Source organism: Cetorhinus maximus, chromosome 10 (assembly GCF_964194155.1).
Source record: "Cetorhinus maximus chromosome 10, sCetMax3.hap1.1, whole genome shotgun sequence".
Taxonomy (NCBI): domain Eukaryota; kingdom Metazoa; phylum Chordata; class Chondrichthyes; order Lamniformes; family Cetorhinidae; genus Cetorhinus; species Cetorhinus maximus.
Window position 1 is genome coordinate 125,890,125 of NC_135888.1, and position 25,435 is coordinate 125,915,559.

The 25,435-nt window shown below is 40.6% G+C and overlaps 1 protein-coding gene across 4 annotated transcripts in view; it reads left to right on the forward strand.

Annotated features, from left to right (window-relative positions):
- The window catches only part of rbm27 (RNA binding motif protein 27), a 164,745-nt gene that overhangs the window by 121,838 nt on the left and 17,472 nt on the right, over positions 1 to 25,435 (forward strand). For 2 of the 4 annotated variants that reach the window (XM_078551103.1, XM_078551105.1), the window contains 2 exons: positions 8,977 to 9,087; positions 12,384 to 12,727. In XM_078551103.1, coding sequence (XP_078407229.1) covers positions 8,977 to 9,087; positions 12,384 to 12,416 — 144 coding nt within the window. In that variant the 3' untranslated portion in view covers positions 12,417 to 12,727. Of the gene's footprint in view, positions 1 to 8,976; positions 9,088 to 12,383; positions 12,728 to 25,435 lie in introns of those variants that run through there. The other 2 variants (XM_078551101.1, XM_078551104.1) reach the window with 1 other exon arrangement.

Genomic DNA, 25,435 nt, shown 5'->3' on the forward strand with positions numbered 1-25,435 from the left:
AGAAAAGGAAATTTGCTGTCCTGGCCTGGCCTACATGTGACTCCATATCAATGTGATTGACTCTTAAAAATGCCCACTGAATGAGAGCAATTAGGGATGGGCAATAAATGCTGGCCTAGCCAACAATGGCCACATCCCATGAACAAATAATAAAAAAAGAAACACAAGAAGTTAGCATGTAGGTGGATGCAAGCAATTAAGAAGGCAAATGGAATTTTGGCCTGTATTGCTTGGGGGTTGGAGTTTAAAAATAGGGAAGTCTTGATGCAACTGTGTGTTGGGGCTGCAGCTAGAGTACTGCGTATAGTTTTGATGTCCGTATTTAAGAAAGGAATTGGAGGCAGTTCAAACGAGATTCACTGGGCTGATTCCTGGGATAAAGGAGTTGACTTATCAAGAGCGGCTAAACAGGTTTCATTTGTGTTTAGAAGAATGAGGAGTGATCTTATTGAAACGTACAAGATTCTGGGGGGGCTTGACAGGGTAGATGTTTCCACTAGTGGGGGACATAGTTACAGAATAAGGGGCATTCATTTAAAACTGAGATGTGAAGGAAATTCTTCTCAGAGGATAGTGAATGTCTGGAATTCTATGCCCTAGAGAGTTCTGGAGGCTCGATCACTGAAAGCATTTAAAGAGGAGGTAGATAGATTTTTGAAATATCGTGGAGTTGAGGGCTTTGAGGAGCTGGCACAAAAGAGGAGTTGAGGCCTGGGATAGGTCAGCCATGATCCTATTGAATGGCGGGGCAGGCTTGAGGGGCCGAATGGCCTACTCCTATTTCTTGTGTTTCTTATGTAGGGCAGTGAGCATGAGTGATGGGTGAATGGGACTTGTTGCAAGTTATGATACTGCAGAGGAGTTTTAGATGCATTCAAGTTGATTGCAGACAACAATTTTAAGTGAATGGCAAAAGGACCAAAGGCAACATGAGGAAAAACTTCTCTATCCAGTGAGCAGTTAAAATTTGGAATTCACTGCCTGAATGTGTGGTGGAGACAGATTCATTTGAGACTTTTGGAAGAGAATAGGATAATTATAGAGTCATAGCGTTTTACAACACTGAAAGAGGCCCTTCGGCCCATCGTGTCTGTGCCGGTCATCAAGCCCCTTTCTACTCTATTCCAATTTTCCAGCACTTGGCCCGTGGCCTTGTATGTTATGGCGTTTCAAGTGTTCTTATAAATACTACTTAAACGTTGTGAGAGTTCCCACCTCTACCGCCCTTTCAGGGAGTGAGTTCCAGATACCCCCAACCCTCTGGGTGAAAACATTTTTCCTCAAACCCCATCGAAACCTCCTATTCCTTACCTTAAATCTATGCCCCCTGGTTATTGACCCCTCCACTAAGGGTAAAAGATTCCTCCTATCTACCCTATCTATGCCCCTCATCACTTTGTACACCTCAATCAGGTCTCCCCTCAGCCTTCTCTGCTCTAAGGAAAACAACCCCAGCCTATCTAGTCTCTCTTCATAGCTGAAACGCTGCAGCCCTGGCAGCATCCTGGTGAACCTCCTCTGCACCCTCTCCAGTGCAATCTTTTCCTTCCTATAATGTGGCGACCAGAACTGCACAAAGTACTCCAGATGTGGCCTAACTAACGCTTTATACAGCTCCATCATAACCTCCCTGCTCTCGTATTCAGCGTCTTGACTAATGAAGGCAAGCATCCCATATGCCTTCTTAACTACCTTATCTAACTGTCCTAAGGAAAAATAAAAGAGGTGAAATATAAGCTGGTTTAAGAGGGGGTGGGACAGGTAGAGTTGGATAGAGGGCCAGTGATAGGTGGAGATTGCCAAAAGATGTCATAGACAAAAGGACAAAGAGGTGTTGACGGTGGTGATATTAGCTAAGAAATGTGCTAATTAGCACATTTACTTACTATTAGCTAATAGTACCATTAGCACATTTCTTAGCTAATATCACCACCGTCAACACCTCTTTGTCCTTTTGTCTATGACATATTTTGGCAATCTCCACCTATCACTGGCCCTCTATCCAGTTCTACTTGTCCCACCCCCTCTTAAACCAACTTATATTTCACCCCTCTTCTATTTTTCCTTAGTTCTGTTGAAGAGTCATACAGATTCGAAACGTTAACTGTATTCCTCTCCGCAGACGCTGTCAGACCTGCTGAGTTTTTCCAGGTATTTTTGTTTTTGTTTTGGATTTCCAGCATCCACAGTTTTTTGCTTTTATCTAACTGTTCTGCTGCCTTCAAAGATTAATGGAATGCACACCTCTGTACTTCCTAGGGCCCTACCATTCATCGTTAGGCCTTGTTAGGTCTCCCAAAATGCATCACCTCACACTTTTCAGGATTAAATTCCATTTGCAACTGTCCTGCCCATCTGACCAGCCCGTTGATATCGCCCTGTAGTCTAAGGCTTTCCTCCTCGCTATTTACACACCATCAATTTTCGTGTCATTTGCAAACTTACTGATCATACGTCCGACATTCATGTCTAGATCATTAATGTACACTACAAACAGCAAGGGACCCAGCACTGAACCCTGCAGTACGCCACAGGACACAGGCTTCCAGTCACAAAAAGAACCTTCAACCATCACCCTCTGCCTCCTGCCACTAAGCTAAATTTGGATCCAATTTGCCAAACTGCCCTGGATCCCATGGGCTCTTCTTGACCAGTGTCCCATGTGAGACCTTGTGTAAAGCCTTACTGAAGTCCATGCAGACTACATCAACTGCACTACCCTCATCTGCACAACTAAGCACCTCCTCGAAAAATTCTACACAACTAATCACCTCTTCGAAAAATTCAATCAAATTTATTAGACATGATCTCCCCCTGACAAAGCCATGCTGGCTATCCTTGATTAATCCCTGCCTCTTCAAGTGGAGATTAATTCTGTTCCTCAGAATTTTTTCCAAAAGTTTCCCTACCACTGATGTTAGACTCACTGGCCTGCAGTTCCCTGGTTTATCCCTACCGCCCTTCTTGAATAATGGTACCACATTAGCTGTCCTCCAGTCCTCTGTCACCTCTCCTGTGGCCAGAGAGGATTTGAAAATTAATGTCAGGAGCCCTGCAAGCTCCTCCCTTGCCTCACACAGCATCCATCTCATCTGGGCCTGGGTATTTATCCACTTTTAAGTCCACTAAAACCGCTAATACATCCTCCTTCTCAATGCTAATTTGTTCAAGTATATCACAGTCCCCCTCCCTGATTTCTATACCTACATCGTCCTTCTCTATAGTGAATACAGGTGCAAAGTACTCATTTAAAACCTCACCTGCAGCTTCCGGCTTCTCACACAGATTGCCACTTTGGTCCCTAATGGGCCCTACTCTTTCCCTGGTTATCCTCTTGCACCTAATATACCTACAAAATGCCTTTGGATTTTCCTTTATTTTACCTGTCAGTATTTTTTCATGCCCCCCCCTTCGATCTCCTAATTTCTTTAAGTAACCCCCTGCACTTTCTATGCTGCTCTAGGGCTTCTGCTGTTTTGAGCCCTCAGTATCTACCATAAGCTTCCCTTTTTTCCTTTATCCAATCCTGTACATTCCTCAACATCCAGGGTTCTCGACTTGTTGGTCCCACCCTTCACCTTTACGGGAACATGTTGGCCCTGCACACACTCTATTTCCTTTTTGAATGACTCCCGCTGCTCTGATGTAGATTTTCCTACAAGCAGCTGCCCCCAGTCCACTTTGGCCAGATCCTGTCTTATCATATTAAAATTGGCCTTCCCCCAATTCAGAACTTTTATTTCCGGTACATCTTTGTCCTTTTCCATAATTACCTTAAATCTTACTGAGTTATGGTCAATATCACCAAAATGCTTCCCCTTTGGCACTTCTATCACTCGCCCGGCTTCATTCCCTAAAACCAGCAAGTGTAGGACTCTTGAAGGACTTTCTACGTGCTGGCTTAAAAAGCTCTTCTGGAAACATTTTAAGAATTTGGCCCCCTCTAACCCTTTCACTCTTTGCCTACCCCAGTTAATGTTGGGGAAGTTGAAATCCCTCACTGTTGTTACCCTACTTTTTTTTACACTTCTGAGATTCTAAACTCCTGAATATTGAGCTGCCAGTGCTGCCCCTCCCTCAACCATGTCTCCATGATAGCAATGATGTCATATCTCCATATGTTAATCAACACCCTCAACTCACCTGCTTTACTCACAGGACTCCTTGCATTAAAATAAATGCCATCCAGCCTTGCCATACTGCCCTTGTGCCTTAACCTGATGTCATATCTCCATATGTTAATCAACACCCTCAACTCACCTGCTTTACTCACAGGACTCCTTGCATTAAAATAAATGCCATCCAGCCTTGCCATACTGCCCTTGTGCCTTAACCTGACGATAAATGCTCTACATTCCAGACTGACTTGGTTTTTCTTCAATACTTGTCTGTACATCACCCTCTACTATACCTCCACTCCATATCCCATCCCCCTGCCGAGTTAGTTTAAACCCCCACCAACAGCACTAGCAAACTCCACCCTGCAAGAATGTTCTGGTTCAGGTGCAACCTGTTGGACTTAACTGAAGAGAAAACATTTGTAGGGCTAAGGAGAAAAGGCAGGGGAATGGGGCTAGCAGGGTTGCTCTTGCCGAGATCCAGCACGGACACAACAGGCCGAACGGATTCCTTCTTTGCTGTAACTATTCTATAATTCTAACACAGAATACTGTCTCGATTTATATGGAGAACCAGCTTTGGTTCTCTCTTCTATCCATATAACTGAAGTCTTTCATCCTTTATACCATTCCAGTAAATTTTCTCTGTACCCTAAGGGAATACAATTTCAACTGGATTATATACACCCCTAGCCACTTCACGGTAGCATTATAAAACTGACACCATGCTACATAAGGAGATAATAGGTCAGATGACCAAAAGCTTGATCAAAGAGCTAGGACTTCAGGCTTGTAGCTTTGTCAGAACAAAGAAGAAAAGTGAGGTAGAGAGGTGTAGGGAGGGTATTCCAGAGATTGAGACCTTGCCAATTGAAAGTGCAGTCATCATTGGTAGAGCAATTAAAATCGGGATGCACAAGACATTAGAATTGGGGAAGCACAGATACCTCAGTAAGTTGTGGAACTGGAAGAGATCATAGCGCTAGGGAGGGTGAGGCCATGGAGGGATTTGAAAATAAGGATGAGAATTTAAAACCAAGGCATTTGAAACGGGAACTGAAAACAGTGGCTTCCATCTTCCTTATTTTTAATTGGAGATTTCTGCTTATCTAATACTGGAGATCGGATAAGCAGTCTGATTATTTAACAGCGGTGGTGGAGTTGAGGGAGGTGATGGTGAGGTAAAGCCGGCTGTTGTCAGCATACATGTGAAAACTACTGCAGTGTTTTCGGATGATGTTGATGAGGGGCAGCATGTTGATGAGACTTGGGAGGGGACCAGGGATAGACCCTTTGAGATCCTTGGCATCCTTCCTTGAGTGTGATGCCCAGAATGGGCCAACTGAAGCTTAGCCAGTGTTTATAAATGCTTAGCATAACTTCCTTGCTTTTGTACTCTATTCTTCTAATAGTGAAGCCATGGATTCTGTCAGCATTTGACCTGCCTTCTCTGCCACCTTGAGAAATTCGTTTACACCACAAATACCTCAGTTCCTTCACCCATTTTAATTTGCACCATTTAGTTTATATTACTACTACTCATTTTCCTGACTGCACCTCCCTCTCCATCCCCATTCCTGAACTCCTCCCTGCTGCAACCCCCTGCCCCCAACCCAAGTTCTTGACCTTCTCTCCTGCCCACTCCCACCCATCCAAAGTTTCAGACCTTCTTCCCTCCCCCCCACTCAGTTCCATGCATTCTTCAGCAAAAGACACCTGTGAGGAAATGTGGTTTGGGCTGTGCACACCATTGGTTAGATGTGATGCCCAGCTACATTTATGGTGCACCTACACTGCTCTAGTGGGGTGAGTGGAGGGACAGTCTTGGGCTCTGCCTCCATATGGTTACTCATATCCAAGGTGACATCTGAAGTTCCTTGCAAGTGATCACTCTGCACTTTTTCTTGCAGCCTGCTGCACATGCCAGTTGTTCATGATTCCCTTTCACCTACCTATCTCTTTAGCTATTCACACATTCTTTATGTATCTAGTCTATGTCTTTTCTTTCATTCTGTTAAATGTCTTTTATTGTCTCATGTTTATCTCACTTCTATCATTAAACAGTTCCTGCTTTCCAATAAGCATTTTAGAGTTCATTCTATTTATATTCCTGAGTTTGTGTTCATGTTTTTTTCCTTCTCTGTATCCTTTGTTCCATGGCTTTGTTTGCTGCCACCGCAACTGCAGGCATATCCACTGGACATGCAGTTGCAATGCCTGTGACCTCACTGCCAGTCACAGGTAGCTGCCTGCATCAAAGACTAGGACCATCCATAATATTGAGCAATGTAAAAATATTTCAACAAATGTGGCATCAATAAAATGTTTTTTCTCACCATGGTTAAGGATTGCAGTTTCCACAATACACCAGTTAAAAATTCTTGGATCATGATTTCAATTTGCTGGCTGCCCTGTTCACTGCCTGCCCTGCTCCTGACACCTAGCTACCTCCCTCTCATTTGCTGCCCTATACCCTCACTGTGTATAGGCAGCAAGCGGGGCGGCGAGTGAAGAGGCCAAGGGTTGGAAACTGGGCAACGAGCAAAGTGGCGAAATCGGTCAGTGAACAAGGTGAGCAAGTGGGTGGCAAACATTCACTCAGCCCAAGCGGTGACATCAGTGTCACCGCGCATGCGTCTAGGGCAGAGTGGGTGCCGACTTCCTGTTCCAGGCACGTAATGATGATGCCTGCCGTTCATCTGTAATATTGTATAGTCCTGACAAAACCGTAAGCCTGAAATACTACATTATTCTTTACACAGTTGCTGTCTGATTTGATGGGTGTTTCTACTATATTCTGATTTTGTACTCTCTGACTACACTTGGCTATTTCACCTTCAAAACAATTTATTTAATATTATGGATTGTCAACCACGCTGCACCTTGTGTAGTAAATGAAGACATAAATACAGCTTCTTAAGGAACATAGGAACTGGAGTAGGCCATTCAACTGCTCATGCCATTCAATCAGATCATGGCTGACCTTTATCTTAACTCCATTGACCCCCTTCCTTCGGTCGCCCTTAAAGCCTTGCTTAATGAAATTTGTAAAGCTCAGTTTTGACACTTTTAGTTTCAACAGCATTTTAGGCGAAAGATTTCCACTATCTGTTGCATGAAGAACTATTTCCTGACATCACTCTAAAATGGCCTAGCTCTAACTTTAATGTTGTTCTGGATTCTCCCAAAAGGAGATATAGTTTCTCTCTATCTGCCCTGTTAACTTCAATAATTTTAAAAACTTGAATTAGATTGTTTTTTGTTTATTCTTTCATGGGATGTGGGTGTTGTTGGCAAGGCCAGCATTCATTGCCCATCCCTAATTTGCCCTTGAACTGAATGGCTTGCTAGGCCATTTCGAAGGGCAGTTAAGAGTCAACCACGTTGTTATGGGTTTGGAGTTGCATGTAGGTAAGGACGGCAGATTTCCTTCCCTAAAGTGGAGCAGATGAATTTTTACGACAATTTCATGGTCACCATTACTAAGACTAGCTTTTCAATTCCAGATTTTTTTTTAATTAACTGAATTTAAATTCCACCAGCTGCCATGGTGGATGTGAACCCGTGTCCCAGAGCAGTTGCCTGGGCCTCTGGATTATTAGTCCAGTGGCGCAACCACTATGCCTCCACCTCTCTCGCAAGATCACCCCTTAATCTTTTACATTTAAGCCTAGGCTATTCCAATGCACTCCTGGCTGGCCTCCCACATTCTACCCTGCATAAACTTTGGGTCATTCAAAACTCTGCAGCCCACGTCTTAACTCGCAGCAGGTTCTGTTTCCCTATCACTCCATGCTCTGTGACCTACATTTGTCCCTGATCATGCATTGTCTTGCTTTTAAAATTTTCATCCTTGTTTTCAAAGCCCTCTATGGCCTTACCTCTTCATAACTCTGTAATCTCCCCAACCCACAACTCTCCAAGATTTCTGTGCTGCTCAGATTCTGGCCTCTTGTGCATTCTCAATCACATTTGTCCCACCATTGGTAGCCATGCCTTCAGTTGCCTAGTCCCCAAGCTCTGGAATACCCTCCCTGCACCTCTCTGTTTCGCTTTCCTCCTTTGAGGCACCTCTTAAACCTCACCTTTTTGACCAAGCTTTTGGTTATCTGATCTAATATCTCCTTATGTGGGCCGCTGTCATACTTTGTTTTATAATGCTCCTGTGAAATGTCTTGGAATGTTTCATTATGTTAAAGGTATATAAATCTAATTTGTTGTTGTAGCCTGTACAACTTGTTTGTATAAATTTAATGCTTTTAGTCCAGGTGTCAACCTGGTAACTCTCCCCTGCACCTCCTAAAAGCCAATGTATTCTTTTGAGGTGTGGCTCACAGAACTGAATGCAGTACTCTAAATGGGGTTTAATCAGAACTTCATATGGCTGTAATGTACTGCCACACTGTCGTATTTTACCCCTCCTGAGATAAAGGCCAACCTTCCTTTTAAACTAAATTTTAAGTCAAATTTCATCCCTGTTCATTAGCTTTTGTGCTTTTTGCTCTTGGACCCCTAAATCTCTGTGCCATTCCACAGTTCATAGCTTGTTGATAATTAAGTCAAGCAAAGATGTAAGGAGTGATTCAAAGTGACATATTAGTAAATATTTGTTTGAGATTATTCTGTTTGTGCACATGTACTGTTTCGTATTCAGCGCCAGTTAAAGTGCCTCTTTCAGTGTCACTGGTAAAGACGTTTTATACTGTGAGTTGTTTTTATTTTGTCATATTTTAGAATGACTTGGAAGAATCTGAGAGGTTGAAAAATTTGCTTCTAATGGATTTTTGCATATGTATACCCAACTGACTCTGCGGTTTTGTTTTCTAACTTTTGATTCATATTTCTAAATTGTGCACAGGCTGCCAATCAGGGCGCAAAGTTCAAAGGCCGAAATCTTCAGATCTCCTGGTACAAGCCAAAAGCACCTTCAGTATCAACAGAACCGGAAGAAGAGGATACAAAAGAAGAGGTACTGCACTGGCCATAGAATTTCCCACTGCTTGGAATAATTCAGTAGAATTAGTGCTCCTGAGGTTCTTGTCAGACAAATAATTCACACTGAGATCAGGACTCCTCCTGACTAAAGAGGAAGGTGTCAGAAATACATGTTTCCTAAGGTGGCATTACTAGTTATTGAAGTAGTATTATATAATTTATTTTATATATAATTTTATAACATTATTTGGTTTGGGGAAACAGAAAACTGTATATTGTGCATATTGGTTGTTAATGCAAATTTTCCATGTTGCTTGAATAAGAACTAGTGTGTACTGATTACCGACACAAGCTTTCAGACCGTGCTTGTTGCCGTTGCGTGTACACTACAGAAAACTGCTGCGTGCCCGAAAATCAGCATGATGGACAATCATCACTGTGGTGAACTGTAGGCAAGCACATAAATGATTTGAATGTGTTTCAACCCATCTGTCTTGAAGGAGCTAATTTGTGCTGGATCATTGTACTATAGGTATCAGGTCATTCCTTGTATCACCTAAGTGGTCATTCCTTGTGTGAGCATCAACAGGTCATCTGAACATGAGGGGCATTACAGCCTATCTCAGCCATGACCTAGCCCAACACTGTGCAACTTTCCAGTGGGAGTTTCTTAATAGTGTTTAGGAGCCTGAACTTGCCTTGATAGACTGCCCCCAACCATCACCTTCAGGCACTGCTGTTAATTGAAGCACCTCTGCTCTCCTTGCTGAGACTACACAGAGCAGCTAGCATTAAGGATTTTAATATGTGTGTCCATTCTTACTTGAAAGGTTTCAACTATGTTAGGGTGCAGAATCAATACTATTATTTCTAGCTTTAAAAAAGAAAGTCTATAAACATTGAATGATTAATGTTATAAAACAGTAAGGTGAATTCACATTGCCTTTGGAAACTTTTCGAGTCAAGTATTCTCTCTTGAAACAGTCAGGCTATGTTTCCACTGCAGTGTATTATAAGTTGCTTTTTTTCCTACATTAAATTAATTATTACAGGTTTACGAGCAATGTCATGTTTCCTCACTTCATACCTCAGCACATTTTGTAGGAGTGAACTGCTCAACAAGCAGTAGGACAAGTAAATTCATCTCCGACAATACTAAGGTATTTCAACAGTGTTGTTCACACTTTTAATCTGATTCCAAAGTGGTTGCAATCCACAACCAGAGAGAATTTGAAATTCAGTGGTACCAGAGAATGATAGGAATATCTTTGGTTCAGGAATGATAATGTAGTCGTTGGAGATCATTCTTTGTAAAATGGGCTAAAAATACAATCCTCTGCAGCTTAACTAATTCATAGCTTTCTAATAACTTGCTCACTGCTAATGGATTGTAGCAATCCATAAGTTATTAGTATTTATAGTACATTCAATAGCATTAAAGCTACTAAATTGGTACTGTCAAATTTCCAACACATTTGAATGGTATAACAATGCAGATGTAAAGGAAGACTGAACCTGCAATAACAACACAAAATTTAGAACACAGTGGCAACTGAAAATATAAGTGATAGGTCTCTGACCAAAATATTAACCTTTCACCTGAACAGGAGAAAAAAAACTCTACAATTTCACCAGTGTTTATGATATATCACAACATTTGTGTTTGACTCCTTCACTTTAGCATTTCTACCCCCACCCCCACAACCTTTTGTGTGCATGTGTCTCAAGTTCTAATGCCTCCTGAAAGATGAATATGTGCTATCCAATCGACATGGAGCTTTTCTTTCAGAAACTTCTACACCAAAAAACTTATAGATGTTACCCATTTTTATCATGTGATAAATTCTAGTCTATCAGCAGGTTTCAAATTTTCACAGGCAGCCTCAAGTTTTGTTTCCGCAGTGTTCATGTAGGTGCTGCCCATCTGCTGTTGGATATCAATTTTTACTATACCAAATGTTGAAATTCTATTGTAGTAAAGTATAGCCTTTAACCCCTAACTTAAACTATGAGCACAGTGCATGGTTACCAAGTAAGTAGCAGTTGGTGAGGTTTCAACTCCATTTCACTTCTAAACCGATCACAGCAAACGTTTCACCGAAGAACATAAATCTGAATCAGGCTATTTGTCATAGTGGTAACTTTTGGTCAAGTTTGGATCCACATTTTTCAGAGGTGTTTTGGGGATTCTGGTTTGGTGCAATTCAAAAATATGATTTTTTAAAATTCTTGTTGCAATCAAGAGAAAATTGAAACTAGAAGGACACTGAGGGATTGATTGGAGGCAGAGGAACAAGTTTAAAAGCAATTTGTTAATTGATAATTAGGTAGTACATTAGAGTTGATTCTCAACATTAATTTGGTACAGTCACTTGTCTGGCAATCATTTTGACTTTCAAGCTTAATTGAATTGGAGTATTGTGCTAGGGCTGTTTGTAAAATGAAAATGAATTCATCTTTTGTTTTAAATTCAAGTATTTTTTGAATTTCAAAAAAAGGAATTTGTCTATGTAGGATTGCCGTGGTTGACTTCACAAAACAGCATACAGCTGCACATGTTACTCATTTTCAGCTAAATTTCTGTTCCAATAAATTAGGATCAAAAATTGCCATTTTTTAATAAAAACAATTTAAGAAAAAAATTAAATGCTTGACTTAGGAAATTCTTTGAAGTGTATTGCTATCAGCTTTGAAGTTGCAAATACTATGACACTGAAATTGGGTGATGGAATCAGAACGTGTAAAGGCATAATATATTCATCTCAAATTTGTATCTCCATTACTTTAGTGAAATATTTATTTGAAGCAGGTTAGCTTTTGTGCTAGCTTAGTTCAGATAGATAAACAGATTAACCCAGTAGTTACTATTATACTTGAATCATATGACATAATGTTAAGGTCCAGGAATTTGGATGGAATACCCCATAGGAAACTTGCTGCACTTTTAAAAAATATAATAATATAAAAATCTTCCTTTTCCTGCTTTTGTTTGATTCATTTGAATAGTTTATTTTATGAAACTGGAGCTGGGCATTAAACAAGTACTTTAAAAAAAAACAGCTTAATTGCTAAACTTAGAACTTAGTTAAACTTAGAACCACATAGAAATAAATCCATATACGCTTATAGGATCAAGCTTCTCCTTAATTAGCTGGTAAATATATGAATATTTTAATTGGTTGATTAAGTAAAATGAAAATTGGAACTCAGTTGCTAGGGTATTTCAGAAACAAATAATAGAATCTCATATTCAGGTTAGGACTGTAGATATGGATTTTTCCAGTCCGATCTGCAGGGTTTTGTTTAAACAAATATTATGTGTAATTCCAGCTCCAGGGACACCAACAGGAAGGAGGTCAATGATGAGGAATCTATAGCTGTAATACATCAGGCATTTGATGAGCAAAGCAATTAATTGAAAGGCCCAGCACTTGTTGCACGACTGTGTTATGGCACGTACTCAAATGCATTATATAACATTACAGAAAGAAGTGAAGTAGGGAAAATGTGAAATGCAATAAATCCAAGCATTATATATTTCCTGCCCCTCCCCACTCAAAACACTTCCCTTCAGAAAGCAAGATAAAGATGATACTTTGATGCATGCATGTATGTATGTAGCAGATGAACTTATGTACCTACCAATCTTGAAATAAAGCATATTGTTGCCACTATTTTGGAAGTGTTAGTATGATGTCATGTGTGTTAAACCTAATGCCATCTAATAAAAAATTAAACAAAAAACTAGTTTCTGGTGGCACTGTTTTGCCAGAATTTAAGCTGAAACATTTGTAGTTACTTTGGTTTGATATGAGGTGTCTCATAGGTGCACAAGTGAGGAAAGTTCATTTTCAGGGTTAACACTTCAGTTTAAAGGTGGACAGTTAAATAAATAGAAGTGCCACCTTTACTCAAGTTTTAGTTGTATGGGCAGGTTATCAATAAGTAGTACCAAGTCACTGGTAACTTTTTCATCTCATCGTTAACTTTACCATTGAATACAGCAGTAAATACCCTAATCTGATTAGTTGGTGGAAGTGCTATGTGCCAAAACTTTGCTGTTCTTCAGTTCAACAATGGATGTACCTTATGTATTTTTAACTGCCCTCTCCTTCCAAAAACCCATGACAAAATTTGAATTTAAAAAAAAATTATTAGTTTTTAAAACACATGCAAAATAGAACTTATTTTCATTTAAAAGTCTGCATATTGGCTAGAGGGTCAGAAGATCTTCGATTAGCCTTTGATAGTCTGAATATGTGAATGTTTCATTGGCAAAACTCATCAATGGTGAATATATCAACAGAACAGTAATTAATTCAGTGAGACTGCTTTTGTCCTATCCAAAATGGGTCAGTTGAGTTGATGGTATCTTTAACCAGTTATCACTGAGACCTATGAATGAGTCCAAACAGACTGGCAATCGTCATCTTGGCTTTGTTTTTATAGATTGTATTGATTGTCATTGTCATTGTTTAAGTCAATTACCTCCAATTACCTCAGCATGACCGTCAAGCGCTTTAGAAGTACAGCATAAATTTCCTAAACAGTTTATGGCATTCAACATTTCCGCTTTAGTCTGGCTATGACAGTCCGGCCTGGAGTGCAGCTTTGTGGGTCTATGTAAATCCAGAATCTGTTATTTCTTCAAGAAAAACATTTGTTTTTATCCTTAGTTCTGTAAGGAACTTTTTGAAATGATCTTGCCTGATTTGCTCCTTCATGGACTGTCTCCAGACTGATGAATTAGAATGGATTCGATATCTTACTAGTTCCATGAAGAACTATAATAAATCTATTTGATGATTCAGTCTGTTGTAAAGAGGTGCTTGAAGTGGCCTGTATTCTGAAATTACCTACAGTAAATGGGTTAATTGTTTGCTAGGAGCTGCTACCCTGACTATTTCATGCAGAAGTTTGCATTTTGGGCTCTTGGAAAGCAAGGAGTTTCCTTAAGGAGGTCAACTTTTGACTTGGGCTTGAAATAAGATTCTCGGGTGAACCTACAACATAACAATTGATAGTAAAGGAAGTAGAAGTTGCATCACTTGCAGGCCAAAAAAACTGATTCTGCTTGCTTAATTTAATTTCAATCAAAAAGATGAAAAAACAAGTATCAGGACAATGACAGATGTAGATTATCAGCCTCAAATACCACATTTGTCTGTAAAGAAAAAGGACAAAGGATTTGTACTCAGGCTTGGTGTGGAGACTGCAAAGGCACAGCACAAGCCTGAAGTAGAAAAGGAAAGTCACACCCGAGGAGGAAAAAGAAAGCTACGTAAGTTTTCCATCTTCCCTTGCCTACATTATTCTAACGTGCCAGAGACTGTTAACCTTGTGGACCTTTCTGAGAATATGGTTATGGTCCGAGATCTGTGCAGTCCTCCATTTTGAGCCTCTTGCATATCCATGCTTTTCTTTGCTGTACTTGGTGGCCATGCCTTCTGATGCCACGATCTAAGTGCTAGAATTCCCTCCTTAAAACTTCACTCTCCTCCTCAAAGTAACATCTTTGACCAAGGTGTTGGTCACCTGCCATAATACCTCCTTCAATTGCTTGGTGTCAAATTTTGTTTGAGAATGCTTCAGTGACATTTTACAACGTACATGATCCTGTGTAAATGCAAGTTGTTGTTGTAAATGAGGGAGAAGCAGCAGAGTGCTAGCGCAGATTCCTCATGTGAAGAAAATTACTGTTGCGCCACAATATGGGAGACAATATAGAAGTATAAGATGGAATAAAAACAGCACCACCATACACTAGGACGTCTTGAGAAAATCTTGCTGTTAACTAGTCTGGTGGATGAGAGCTCATCACTCAGTAGAACCAGTTTACTGAAACATCTTGTGTCAAATTGTATAGAAGGACACAGCCTAGGTGAATTCTTGAGAGCTTTTGAATTGTTAACAAATCATCAAATGTGAGATGAAAAGTTTTGAGCAGAAGATTGGTATCGCCATTTAATGATAGAGCACTATGCATCGTCATATATGGATCCTGCTTATGACTTAACATCTGCAGCATTTGGACAGAAGTTTGGACATCTCTCATGAACATAAAGATTGGGCAGTAGAAACTGGACGTATGTTTGGAAATTATATTTGAGAATATAGCAGAGTACAGGGAGCTAAATTGTTGACCGATCATTTTCCAGGTGATTCATGACAGACCAAGAATGCATGACCCTGAATGAACGGAGCTGTCTTAGTAGTTATATGGGTAGATTCCTCCATTCTTTACTCCGGGATGCACTTTGAACCCTAGGAATTGGTGGCTGCTGCACAGGTTAACACTCTATAATGTATTCAATTTCCACTGTGAGAGTAATTTCTGATCCAGACGGGGAGCTAGGGCGCAGCGGTAAGACTGAATCCAGAGTAAAAGATGAAACTCCTGGGTGTGCAATAACCTTGAAAATCTGGCATCAAACTTACGCCTGATCACTGAGCAAATGGCCAGCAGAAATTTTGCAGTCTATAATAATGGTTGCCCATCAAAGTGGACTGTTTCTTAGGCATTGCAAAGAGTATTTTGAGTTTGAATCATAACATGCTAAAAGATTTGCATCTCAGCCACCAAGGCTAGAAAAGTGCAGAGACAAAGGCGGGACTGCAGATATCAGGATAGTTGCGCCCAGTGACTGGGAATTGGCACTTGAACTTCAGGTTGTAAGTTTACTTAATAGATCAATACTTATCAGTGTAATATACTCAGTTGCTGTCCTGTTATATTTTGTAACAATAATGAGAAACAATAATGAGAGCAGTAAAGCAGAAAGCTTGCAGTGTAAACACTTGTTGAGCAACTAGAAGAATATCATACTTGTATTAGCTTGCACTCAAATGTGGGGATTGGGGAAAAAAAAACTGTCAAAATTGTTACCTGAAAGTTTGAGCTTTGTTCACTTATAGATGAATCTGAGGAAATGGATGTGTGGTGTGAAACTGGCTACAGTGATGAGCAAATCATTTTGTTTAAATATCTGTATGGTAAAGATGCTCCCAAGATGTTTGATTTGACAGTTGTCCTTCTAGGGGTATTTGGCTTTAGCGTGGAAACTTGAATTCAACATAAGCTAATTATTTGAATAAATTTATGCTTTTCCACTTGAATATGTGCATACGGAACTGACAAAGCATGTGTAAGAGTTGTTCTAGTTGACAGATTACTTTCAAATTTTTTTTAAAAAGTGAATTTGCACGCTTAGGTATAGATAAAATTTTCATACTTCAGTTTCCCCCTTTTTTTAAGGCAAATTGCTCTACACAACCATTGTAGGTAATTCATTCACAACCACTGCAATATTTCTCTGGAGGCATTACTTGCCAATTTTTGTGTGGCTCCCATATATATTTCCAATAAGTAGTGTTCCAATATCCTCCTCCTCTTCTTCATTAGCATGCTACTTGTGTCACCTTGTAACTGGCATTCCATTCAACAGTCTGTTTGAGTTGAAGTGTATTGTCTGCAGTAGAATAATTTAAATTAACACATCTGGTTACATGGAGACTGACCCCCCTCAAAAAAAAAAGATGCTGCACCAATGCAGTTTGTTTAACCCTTGTTCAGAATGTGTGGCGGATTCTTTCAATATGGTGGTGGAAGTGTATGTTATGGTTGGGCTTAAAACAGCTCAGTGAGATTTATCTTATTGGGGGATATCTTTGCAAAATGGAAAGATGACAGCTCATTGTTTTCTGTGGCACATTTAGTGTGGCTAAATTGGTAGCACTGTTGCCTCTGAATCACAAGGTTCCGGGTTCAAGTTTCACTCTAGGATTTGAGCATAAAAATCAAAGCTAACACTGCAGTGAAGTACCAAGGGAGTGCTGCATTGTCAGAGGTGGCGTTTTTCAGATGAGAGGGTAAGCCGAGGCTCTATCTGCTCTCTTAGGTGAACGTAAAAGATCTCTTGGCACTATTTCAAAGAAGAATGGAGCAGTTATCCCTGATGACCTACCCAATATTTATCCCTCAAACAACAACAAATGAATTTTAAAAAAAAGTTTGTGGGGTCATTATCACTTGTAATTTATGGGCGGCTGCTGCGTGCAAATCGGCTGCCATATTCCATCATGACAACAGCAACTATGCTTCAAGTACTCTATTTCCTTGACTATAAAAAAGATTTGAGAAGCTTGGAGGTTGTGAAAAATGCTCTAATAATGCAAGTTATTCTTGTTGTTTTATATGCCAGCAACCTGCGATGACCTGTTTTTGATTGATTGCATAATCTAATAGCCTGTCACCGGACAAGAAAAATGGTTCATTTAGATGCTTTTGCCTCTAATCTTGAGATTTGGATTACCAATTATTAGATGTACTGCACAAAGAGGTGCATTGTCTTTATAGGGGACACATTTGCTTGTATTTATGAACAAAGTTATTAAAAATAGAATGTCTTGGTTTAATCAAGTTATGTGGAAAGGTAAACTTCTCTAGTTCAGAGATTTGGGAAGTTAGCAGCAGGCCAAATGAATAAAAGTGGTACTTGATATAGGGATATGTAAGGTAATTTTGTACTGCTTTTGAAGTATGCAGGTTAGGATATATTTAAGTGTGATAACATTGAAAGCATTGTTTTGTGTTGTATTGATGTACTTTTCAACTCCATATTCTCTGTGGGTGTGAATGTATTACACAACAAAGAGGTTTTTGTGTTGATGAAATTCTTAGAATATAAACTTTCCATATTGGAATTAGGAACCCAATGATGATTAGCCCAGAAATAAAGCCATTGTTGTCTCAATGGTTGCAACAATTGGAGCTTTGTCTTTGGCACACATGAGTTGATGCCATTTAAAGCAGCTTGGAAAATTAAGCTCAACCTTTTGCTCAGTGCCACCTCCTATGACACTGTTCAGTTCTTGCACATCCATTTCAAGAAAGAGTCTGGTGGACCCTACAGATTATATTCCATTTCTTGCATAAGGACTGTAGTATGAGAGTCTGGCATGTAAAGGGTTAAAGTGGGAATAAGTTCAGTACTGCCACATAGTGATGTAAGAGAACACATGATCCGCATCTAGGGGTTGGTGTAGTGTTGGACAGAGCAGTGTGTAGAAGTGAGCATGGAGACAGCTCCGAGCTTGGACCTTTCCTGTACCTATATATATTGTTTCTAGTAGTTAATAACTTAGTGTTGAACTACCTAAGACTGCAAATACCTTAATAAGATCTACTGAACTATACCCAACACCTTACAATGTGCTGGAAGTAAATAGAGCAACTCAAAACCTTGCAGAGACTGCAGAAGAAAGTTAAACTTTTTTTTTTACTCGTTCATGAGATGTGGGTGCTGGCCAGGACAGCATTTATTGCCTTTTAAGAGTCAACCACATTGCTGTGGGTCTGGAGTCACTTGTAGGTCAGACCAGGTATTGACAGCAGATTTCTTTCCCTAAAGGACATTAGTGAACAAGCAGTCAGCAATGGTTTCATGGTCATCATTAAATTTTTAATTTCAAATTCCACCATCTACTGTGGCAGGATCTGAACCCTGGTCCCCAGAGCATTACCCTGGGTGCCTGGATTACTAATCCAGTGACAATTCCACTACGCCATTGCCTCCCTTTGGATCCTGAAAAATCCTGGAAAACTGAAGAAAAAAATCAAAGTAGCATTCTGACCTGAAGAAAAGCTCCAGAAGCGAAGGCGCAGAGGGAAATTGCCAGAGAAAAGCTCCAAAGAAAGACTTGGGATCTGAATGCAGAAATTAAATTCCTCACAGCAGCAGACCCCACCTTCAATGCCCAGATTGTGCGGGATCAGCAGACCTAGCAGGGGTGAGCTAAAAGTTTAAAATTCCTGGACACACAAGTCCTGGAAAAAGTTAAATACTGCAGTGGTCTGAAATTGCTGTTTAAATCGCAGTCCGAGAAACCCGATTCCCGAGTCGACGCCTGAACACCTGGCGGCTGAGCTGGCTCCAAACAAGAGAAAAAATGAATTAAAAATTAATTGTGATTGAGTAGGCAGCTTTAAAAACCCAGCAAAAGCTGGGATTTGATGCTTCCAAGACCGGAGAATTATGCAATAAAGTGGGGAAGACTAACCATTTAAATGCTGAGATTGTGAACGCCATTACTACAGGAGCACACCAAAACAAGCAAGCATGGGAAAACCCTTTGTGCAGAAGCACACAGCGGCACCATCTTGAATTTTTGGAAACCTCTTAAAGCTGAACCTGTAATTTAAAAATTTTAACCATGAATCAGAAATCCACTCTTCCAGATCAGTTTGGACTTATCTAAGGCCCAGGTCAATTACAAAATTGGGGACTCTGGAGAAAGAGATTCCTTAGATACACGATTGCTTCAGGTCTGGATCAAAAGACAGAAACTGAACACTATTCAGTAGGCCTGATAGCCGATGATATAATAGCTAGACAAGGAATCAGCGAATCATCTGCAAAATTTGATGAAATTTGAAAATTATTCGATGCTTATTCTAACCCCAGAAGTAACAAAATCCTTTAAAAAGGTTAAATTTAATAACGGTGTCCAGCAGCCAGGAGAGCATCCTTCATTAATAAGCTGTACGGAATGGCTCAAGGCTGTGATTAGCTCAGATTTCAGGTCACCGTAGTCACAGCTAGAATAGGTGAGGAAGTGGCGGATGGCGCACTCTGACCTGAGAAGGAAGATCTAACCCTTGAGAAGGCCATTGAGATTGTCAGGCAGTCTGAAATCTGTTTGCAGCACAGATCCATATTAAGGGGAGAAAGCAAAACATGGTACAAAGTAAACTCCATTGTCCAGCTAGTGAAACAGCACAGAAACAGGGACAGTCCAAGCCAAGGGAAGCAATACCCTAACCAACCAGTAGTGTGACCATGCAACACTGTGGAGCAAAGCTCCCCCAAAGGTGTGATCAATGTCTGGCAATTTGAGCCCAATGCTTTCAATGTAACCGCATAGAACACTTTGGGAAGCTGCACAAAGCTAAAACAACACACAGAAGATTCCAAGAGGATTCATGAGGTCGAGACAGCACACCGAGAAGAGACACAACCATGCTTCTTTGGTGAGGTCAAAGAACAAGGGTTTTCGTTCTGGAATGCAGACATCTCTGTTAACAGCCAACTTACAAACTTTAACTTAGACACAGGAGCCAGTGTTATGGGCCTATTGTACAAAAAACTGGCTGAGTGACCTCTGGTTACGAACAACAGACACAGCACTTTATGGGCCTGGAGGAATCAGAGAATTCCAGTCTTAGGAATAATCCTGGAACCATTAAGGTATGGCGGCAAATAAATCTTTGAGCTGATGTACGTCATCCGTAACCAGTCTTTTTTTCTCTTGAGCAGAGATGCCTGTGTAGCCCTGAATCTCCTCAAAACGACAGAAGATGTCAAGACAACCACTACCATAAATTATATAGATCTGCAAGTTCCCGAGAGCTCCAACAAGAAAGATTCTCTTGACTGGGACTTCAGCTCTGAATTATCACCTCTCTTTGCAGAACAGGTTTGTCTACTTTCTTACAGGTGCCAGGAACCCCTCATTGGTTGGACCAGCCAACCACTCGGATGATTACCACGATGCCGCCAGTAGTTGACAATCAAGGGAGGAACCAGCAACGAGAACATACATACGAGTTAGGAGCAGGAGTAGACCACTTGGCCCCTCGAGCCTCAACATCCAGCTCCAACGCCAGTTGGAGAGAGAAACCCTCAGGCCACAGAGCAGACGCTGCAATCCCCAGCCGGCATGACAGTGCCACAAACTATGCTGGAACCAAGTAGCAGCCATCCATTGATGACAGCATGTCACAGCCAAACACAAAGGTGAGCTTACTACCAAGTCACACCCACACAACAGGAAGAGCCCGAGCCACATTAAGGAAGAAGAGAAAAAAACACTAGAGACGAGCCCAGAGTTTGTCCACCCTGTTGTTAGGAACTAGAGATAGTTTTAAGTATTTGTGTGTGTTAGGAATAAGCTCTAGCTTTAAATTTAAGTTTAATTTCTATTTTTGTATGTGTGTTAAGGGGAAACTTGGGTTTTGGTCACTTTAGAATGTTGCCTGCAAGTCTGTGGGTTTGTTTATATACCTGCATTTTAATGCAGTTTTATGACCCTTGTAGTGGAGACTTGTGTTTCAAGGAGGGGTTAGTGGTTTAGGGAAGCAAAGTATTAAAAAACTGTGCTGTTGCTAAGCAACAGGGTGCTCACAGAGACAGGGAGAAGCAGAAAAGCAGTTTGAATGCAGTTGGCAGGGGCGTTCCACAGAAACTGCCAGAGCAGTCAAGAAGGGAGCTGCAGGGAGCAGATTCCAAAGAAAAGAAGAATGTCCCAAAAATCAGGGAGTTGGGCAGAAGATGGTGCCAGAAAGCTGGTGAAGTCAAGGGGAAACAGCAGGATTCTGAACCAGTTCTATTCAGTGAAATTGAAAGTAAGGAGCAGAGGAAAAGGTTCCAAGTTAAAAGACAAAGCTGCAGGGAGCAGAATCAAGGCAAAGCGGGCGTGCGAGAAGCTAGGAGATCCGAGGAGACGGCCAAAGGTTGGTGACTGCTTACTACGGGCCTGTGAAGTAGTGGTGTTTTGTTGGCATGGCTGAGTATCTGAGAGAGAGTGGGTGGAAAGTGAAGCTTGAAGCACGTGGCGATCCAGGGGAGAGGAACATCAGAAGGAGAGGTTGAAACCCTGGAGGTGGATCCCTCTTGAAGATGTCCAAGTGAAAGCGTAGCTTGGGAGAAAATTCCAAGGCGAGTTCTTCGAGAGTTGGAAATTGGAAACCCTTGTGTGAAAGACGGAGATCGGTGAGACCTGTTGGCTCATGGCGTGACAAGCATCTGGGGGGAGTTGATGAGAAATCCATCACATTTACTTTGGGTGGCATCTGTTACTCGGTTTCAGAGTATGGTGTGTCTGGTTTATGTGGACTGTCTCCTTATTGTGAACATGAGAGTATAAGATAGATTTTGTAGCTTGTTATCCTTGCGAATCTGTGTATATCTGTAAAGATATTGTTGTGGGTGAAGGAATAGTATAATATAGTTCATTTTCTTCTTATTTAATAAATGTTCTATTCTTTTAAAAGTACACCAGCAGACTCCTGTGAATGTGTTCATTAAATGCTCTCCACGTTTCTAAACAAAACATAAAAGTTAGGATCTAGCACACCAGGTTCCGCCCTGGGACTTGACTTGTCCAATAGTAACATCAGCTGAGATCATAACACCGTAAAGAGTGGGATAAACCAGCTGCCATCTATCACTGCAATTGGGGAATTGACAAAGAGTGATTCAATATCAAAGAACAAAAAAAATGATGAAAAGGCACCCAGATGCCAGAACAACCTCCGATTCAACAAAGTTTATCTGCAGCGACAGAGCCTATCACTCCTCCAACAGTAGTTAGAACAAGATATGGAAGGGTTATAAAACCTCCAGACCGCCTGAAACTGTGAGCTCAAGACTTCAGGGAGTGGGGATGCGGGTAGTAGTAATGATATAATATGTGGGGTAAAGTGGGATAACTTGTAAATACATTGGATAAAGACTTGGGGGAGGTGTAATATAAGAGCCTGGCACGTAAAGGGTTAACATGAGACTGAGGACAGTACCACTCACAATGCTGTAAGAGGATACGTGACCTGCACCTAGGGGTCAGTGTTGTCTTGGACAGAGCCATGTGTAGAAGCAGGCATGGAGACGGCTCCTAGCTTGGACATTTACTGTACCTATGTATATAGTTTCTAGTAGTTAATAAATACTTACTTTTGGATTACCTAAGACTATGAATACCTTAAGGCCTACCGAACTATGCCCAACACCTTACAACGGGCAACAGTTTTAGAAGACTTCTCTGTCCTCCAAATAGAGGCATTTTTACTCCTACTTGGGCATAGTGAGCATTCTTCTGCATCTGCCCCTTTCTTTAAAGATGATGCTGGGCAAAAGTTTTTCCTTGACCTAGTGTCATAGAACAATGGTAAAAAAAAAATTAAAAATGTGAATTGCCAGTATAATGCCAGCAAAGAAGTGCTTTAGTTCCTTTTTCATTAATCAGTTCAGTTGGCTATGACTCCTTCACAAATTGCTTCAAGAATATAAATCAAGCTGAACTTTGAATGCTTCTGTTTTGCACGTGGTGAGAATTGCCAGCTTATAGACATGTGGGGAAAGAAAAGCATAGACCAACTAGGGCTTTTCCTAATCATAGAATCTTGAGAGTGGTTTAATTAAAGTCCAAAACCAGGGTCCTAAATCTGAACAAAATTAGCAGTGTAGGTATGAGGCACTATTTGGCTAATAAATTACACTCTGCCCCATGAGCCCTGACTTTGTTTAATAAGCTTTTGCGTTACACCTTAATGAATGCTTTTTGGAAATCTAAATACATTACATTCACTGCCTATGCTCCATGCGAGTTACAACCTCAAAAAAACATTATTTCCCTTTAAGTTGTTGTTGATTAGTTTCCTAAGGATGCTGTAATCACATTCCTAACAATAGATTCTGGCATATTTTGCTACTACCATATCAGTCTACCTGCCCTATAGTTCTCTTTTCTCTCTCCCTCCTTATTGAATAATGGGATTATGTTTGCTATTTTCAAAAAACTCATCAGTTCCAGGGAATTTATCAGCTTTTAGTCCCTTTAATTTCTTATTGGGAACGTAGATCAGCTATGGCAAACATTTTAAAGAAATAATTCATAAATTATAATAAATACGTTAAGGAATAAAAATCTCATGGAAAAAGTGGTTCAACTGTGACTAATGAGAAATTAGATTGTATTAGATTAGAGGAAGAGGCCAAAAAGAGTAGTAAACCTGAAGATTTGAAAGACTTCAGAATTCAGCAATAGATGACCCCAAAAATGATAAAGTGGGAGTAAATAGAATCTGAGAGTAAACTGGTAAGAGGCGTAAAACTGATTGTAAAAGCTTCTATGGTGGTGGTGGTGTGTTACAGTTCACTCAGATATGTAAAGAGGAAGAGATTAACAAAACTAAACGTGGGACCCTTGGAGGCAGAGCCAGGAGAAATTCTAATGGGGAATAAGAAAAAGCAGAGACATTAAATGAATACTTTGTATTTGTCTTCACGGTTGAAGACACAAACATTCTGAAAATAGTCAGAAACCAAGGGGCTAATGAGAATGAGGAACTTCTTTACCAGTAAATAAATAGTACTGGAGAAATTAAAAGGACTAAAAGCTGATAAATTCCCTGGACCTGATGGGATTTTGGAAAGGAGCACACAATCCCTTTATCCAATAAAGGAGGCGGAGAGAAAACAGAACTGCAGGGCAGTTATACTGACATTGGTAGTATCAAAAAATGATGGAATCTAGTGTTAGGAATATGGTAACAGGGCCCTTGGAAAAACAATCAGAGGGAAATAGTATTTTTTGAGTTTATAAATTCACATGAAACATAAGCAGTGGATATAATGTTTTAGATTTTCAAAAAGCATTAATTAAGAAGCAACACGATCTTGGGTGGGACTTTCTGGCCCTGCCCACTGCTGGGATTGCCCAGTACCGCTGAAAGCCAATGGACTTTTGGCTGGCCTGCCGCATCCCCCGCTGCAGGCCCCGCCATGGCAGGGCCGGAAAGTCCCGGCCCTTAGACTAAGTCAGGACTCATGGTATTGAGTGTCATTTATTAGCACGGATAGAAGGTTGGTTAACATACAGAAAATAGAGAGTAGGAATAAGTGGGTAATTTTTGATTTGGTAGGCTATAACTACTGGAGTACCACAAGGATCAGTGTTTGGGTCTTGGCTATTTACAATCAGTTATCAGATGAGGAGACCAAGTGTAATGTATCCATGTTTGCTGCTGATATGAAGTTAGGTGGGAAAGTAAGAAAGGATGCAAAGAGGCTGCAAAGGATATAGACTGATCAGGTGAGTGGGAAAGAGCATGGCAGATGGAATATAATGTGGGGTAGTAGTAGGAAAAATAGAAAAACAGAATATTTCTTCAATAGTGAGTGATTGAGAAATTTTCATATTCAGAGGGACTGGGTGTCCTTGCACATGAATCACAAAGTTAACATGAAGGTGCAACAGGTAATTAGGAAAGCAAATGGCAGTGTGGCTTTTATGGCAAAGAAATTGCAAAGTAAGAGTATGGAAGTCTTATAGCAATTATATACGGTCTTGGTGAGACCATACCTAGACTACCATGTACCGTTTTGGCTTCTTTACCCAAGGAAACATGCTAGCTTGGAGGGAGTGTGATGAAGCTTAACTAGATTGATTCCCGGGGTGAGATTGCTCTAAGAGCATGAGAAATAGGGGCAGGAGTAGGCCATTTGCTTCTTCAAACCTGCTTCACCGTGCAATGCCTTCATGGTCAGAAGACGAGCCTGTAATCCCTAGAGTTCAGAAGGATATGAGGTAATCTCATTGAAACA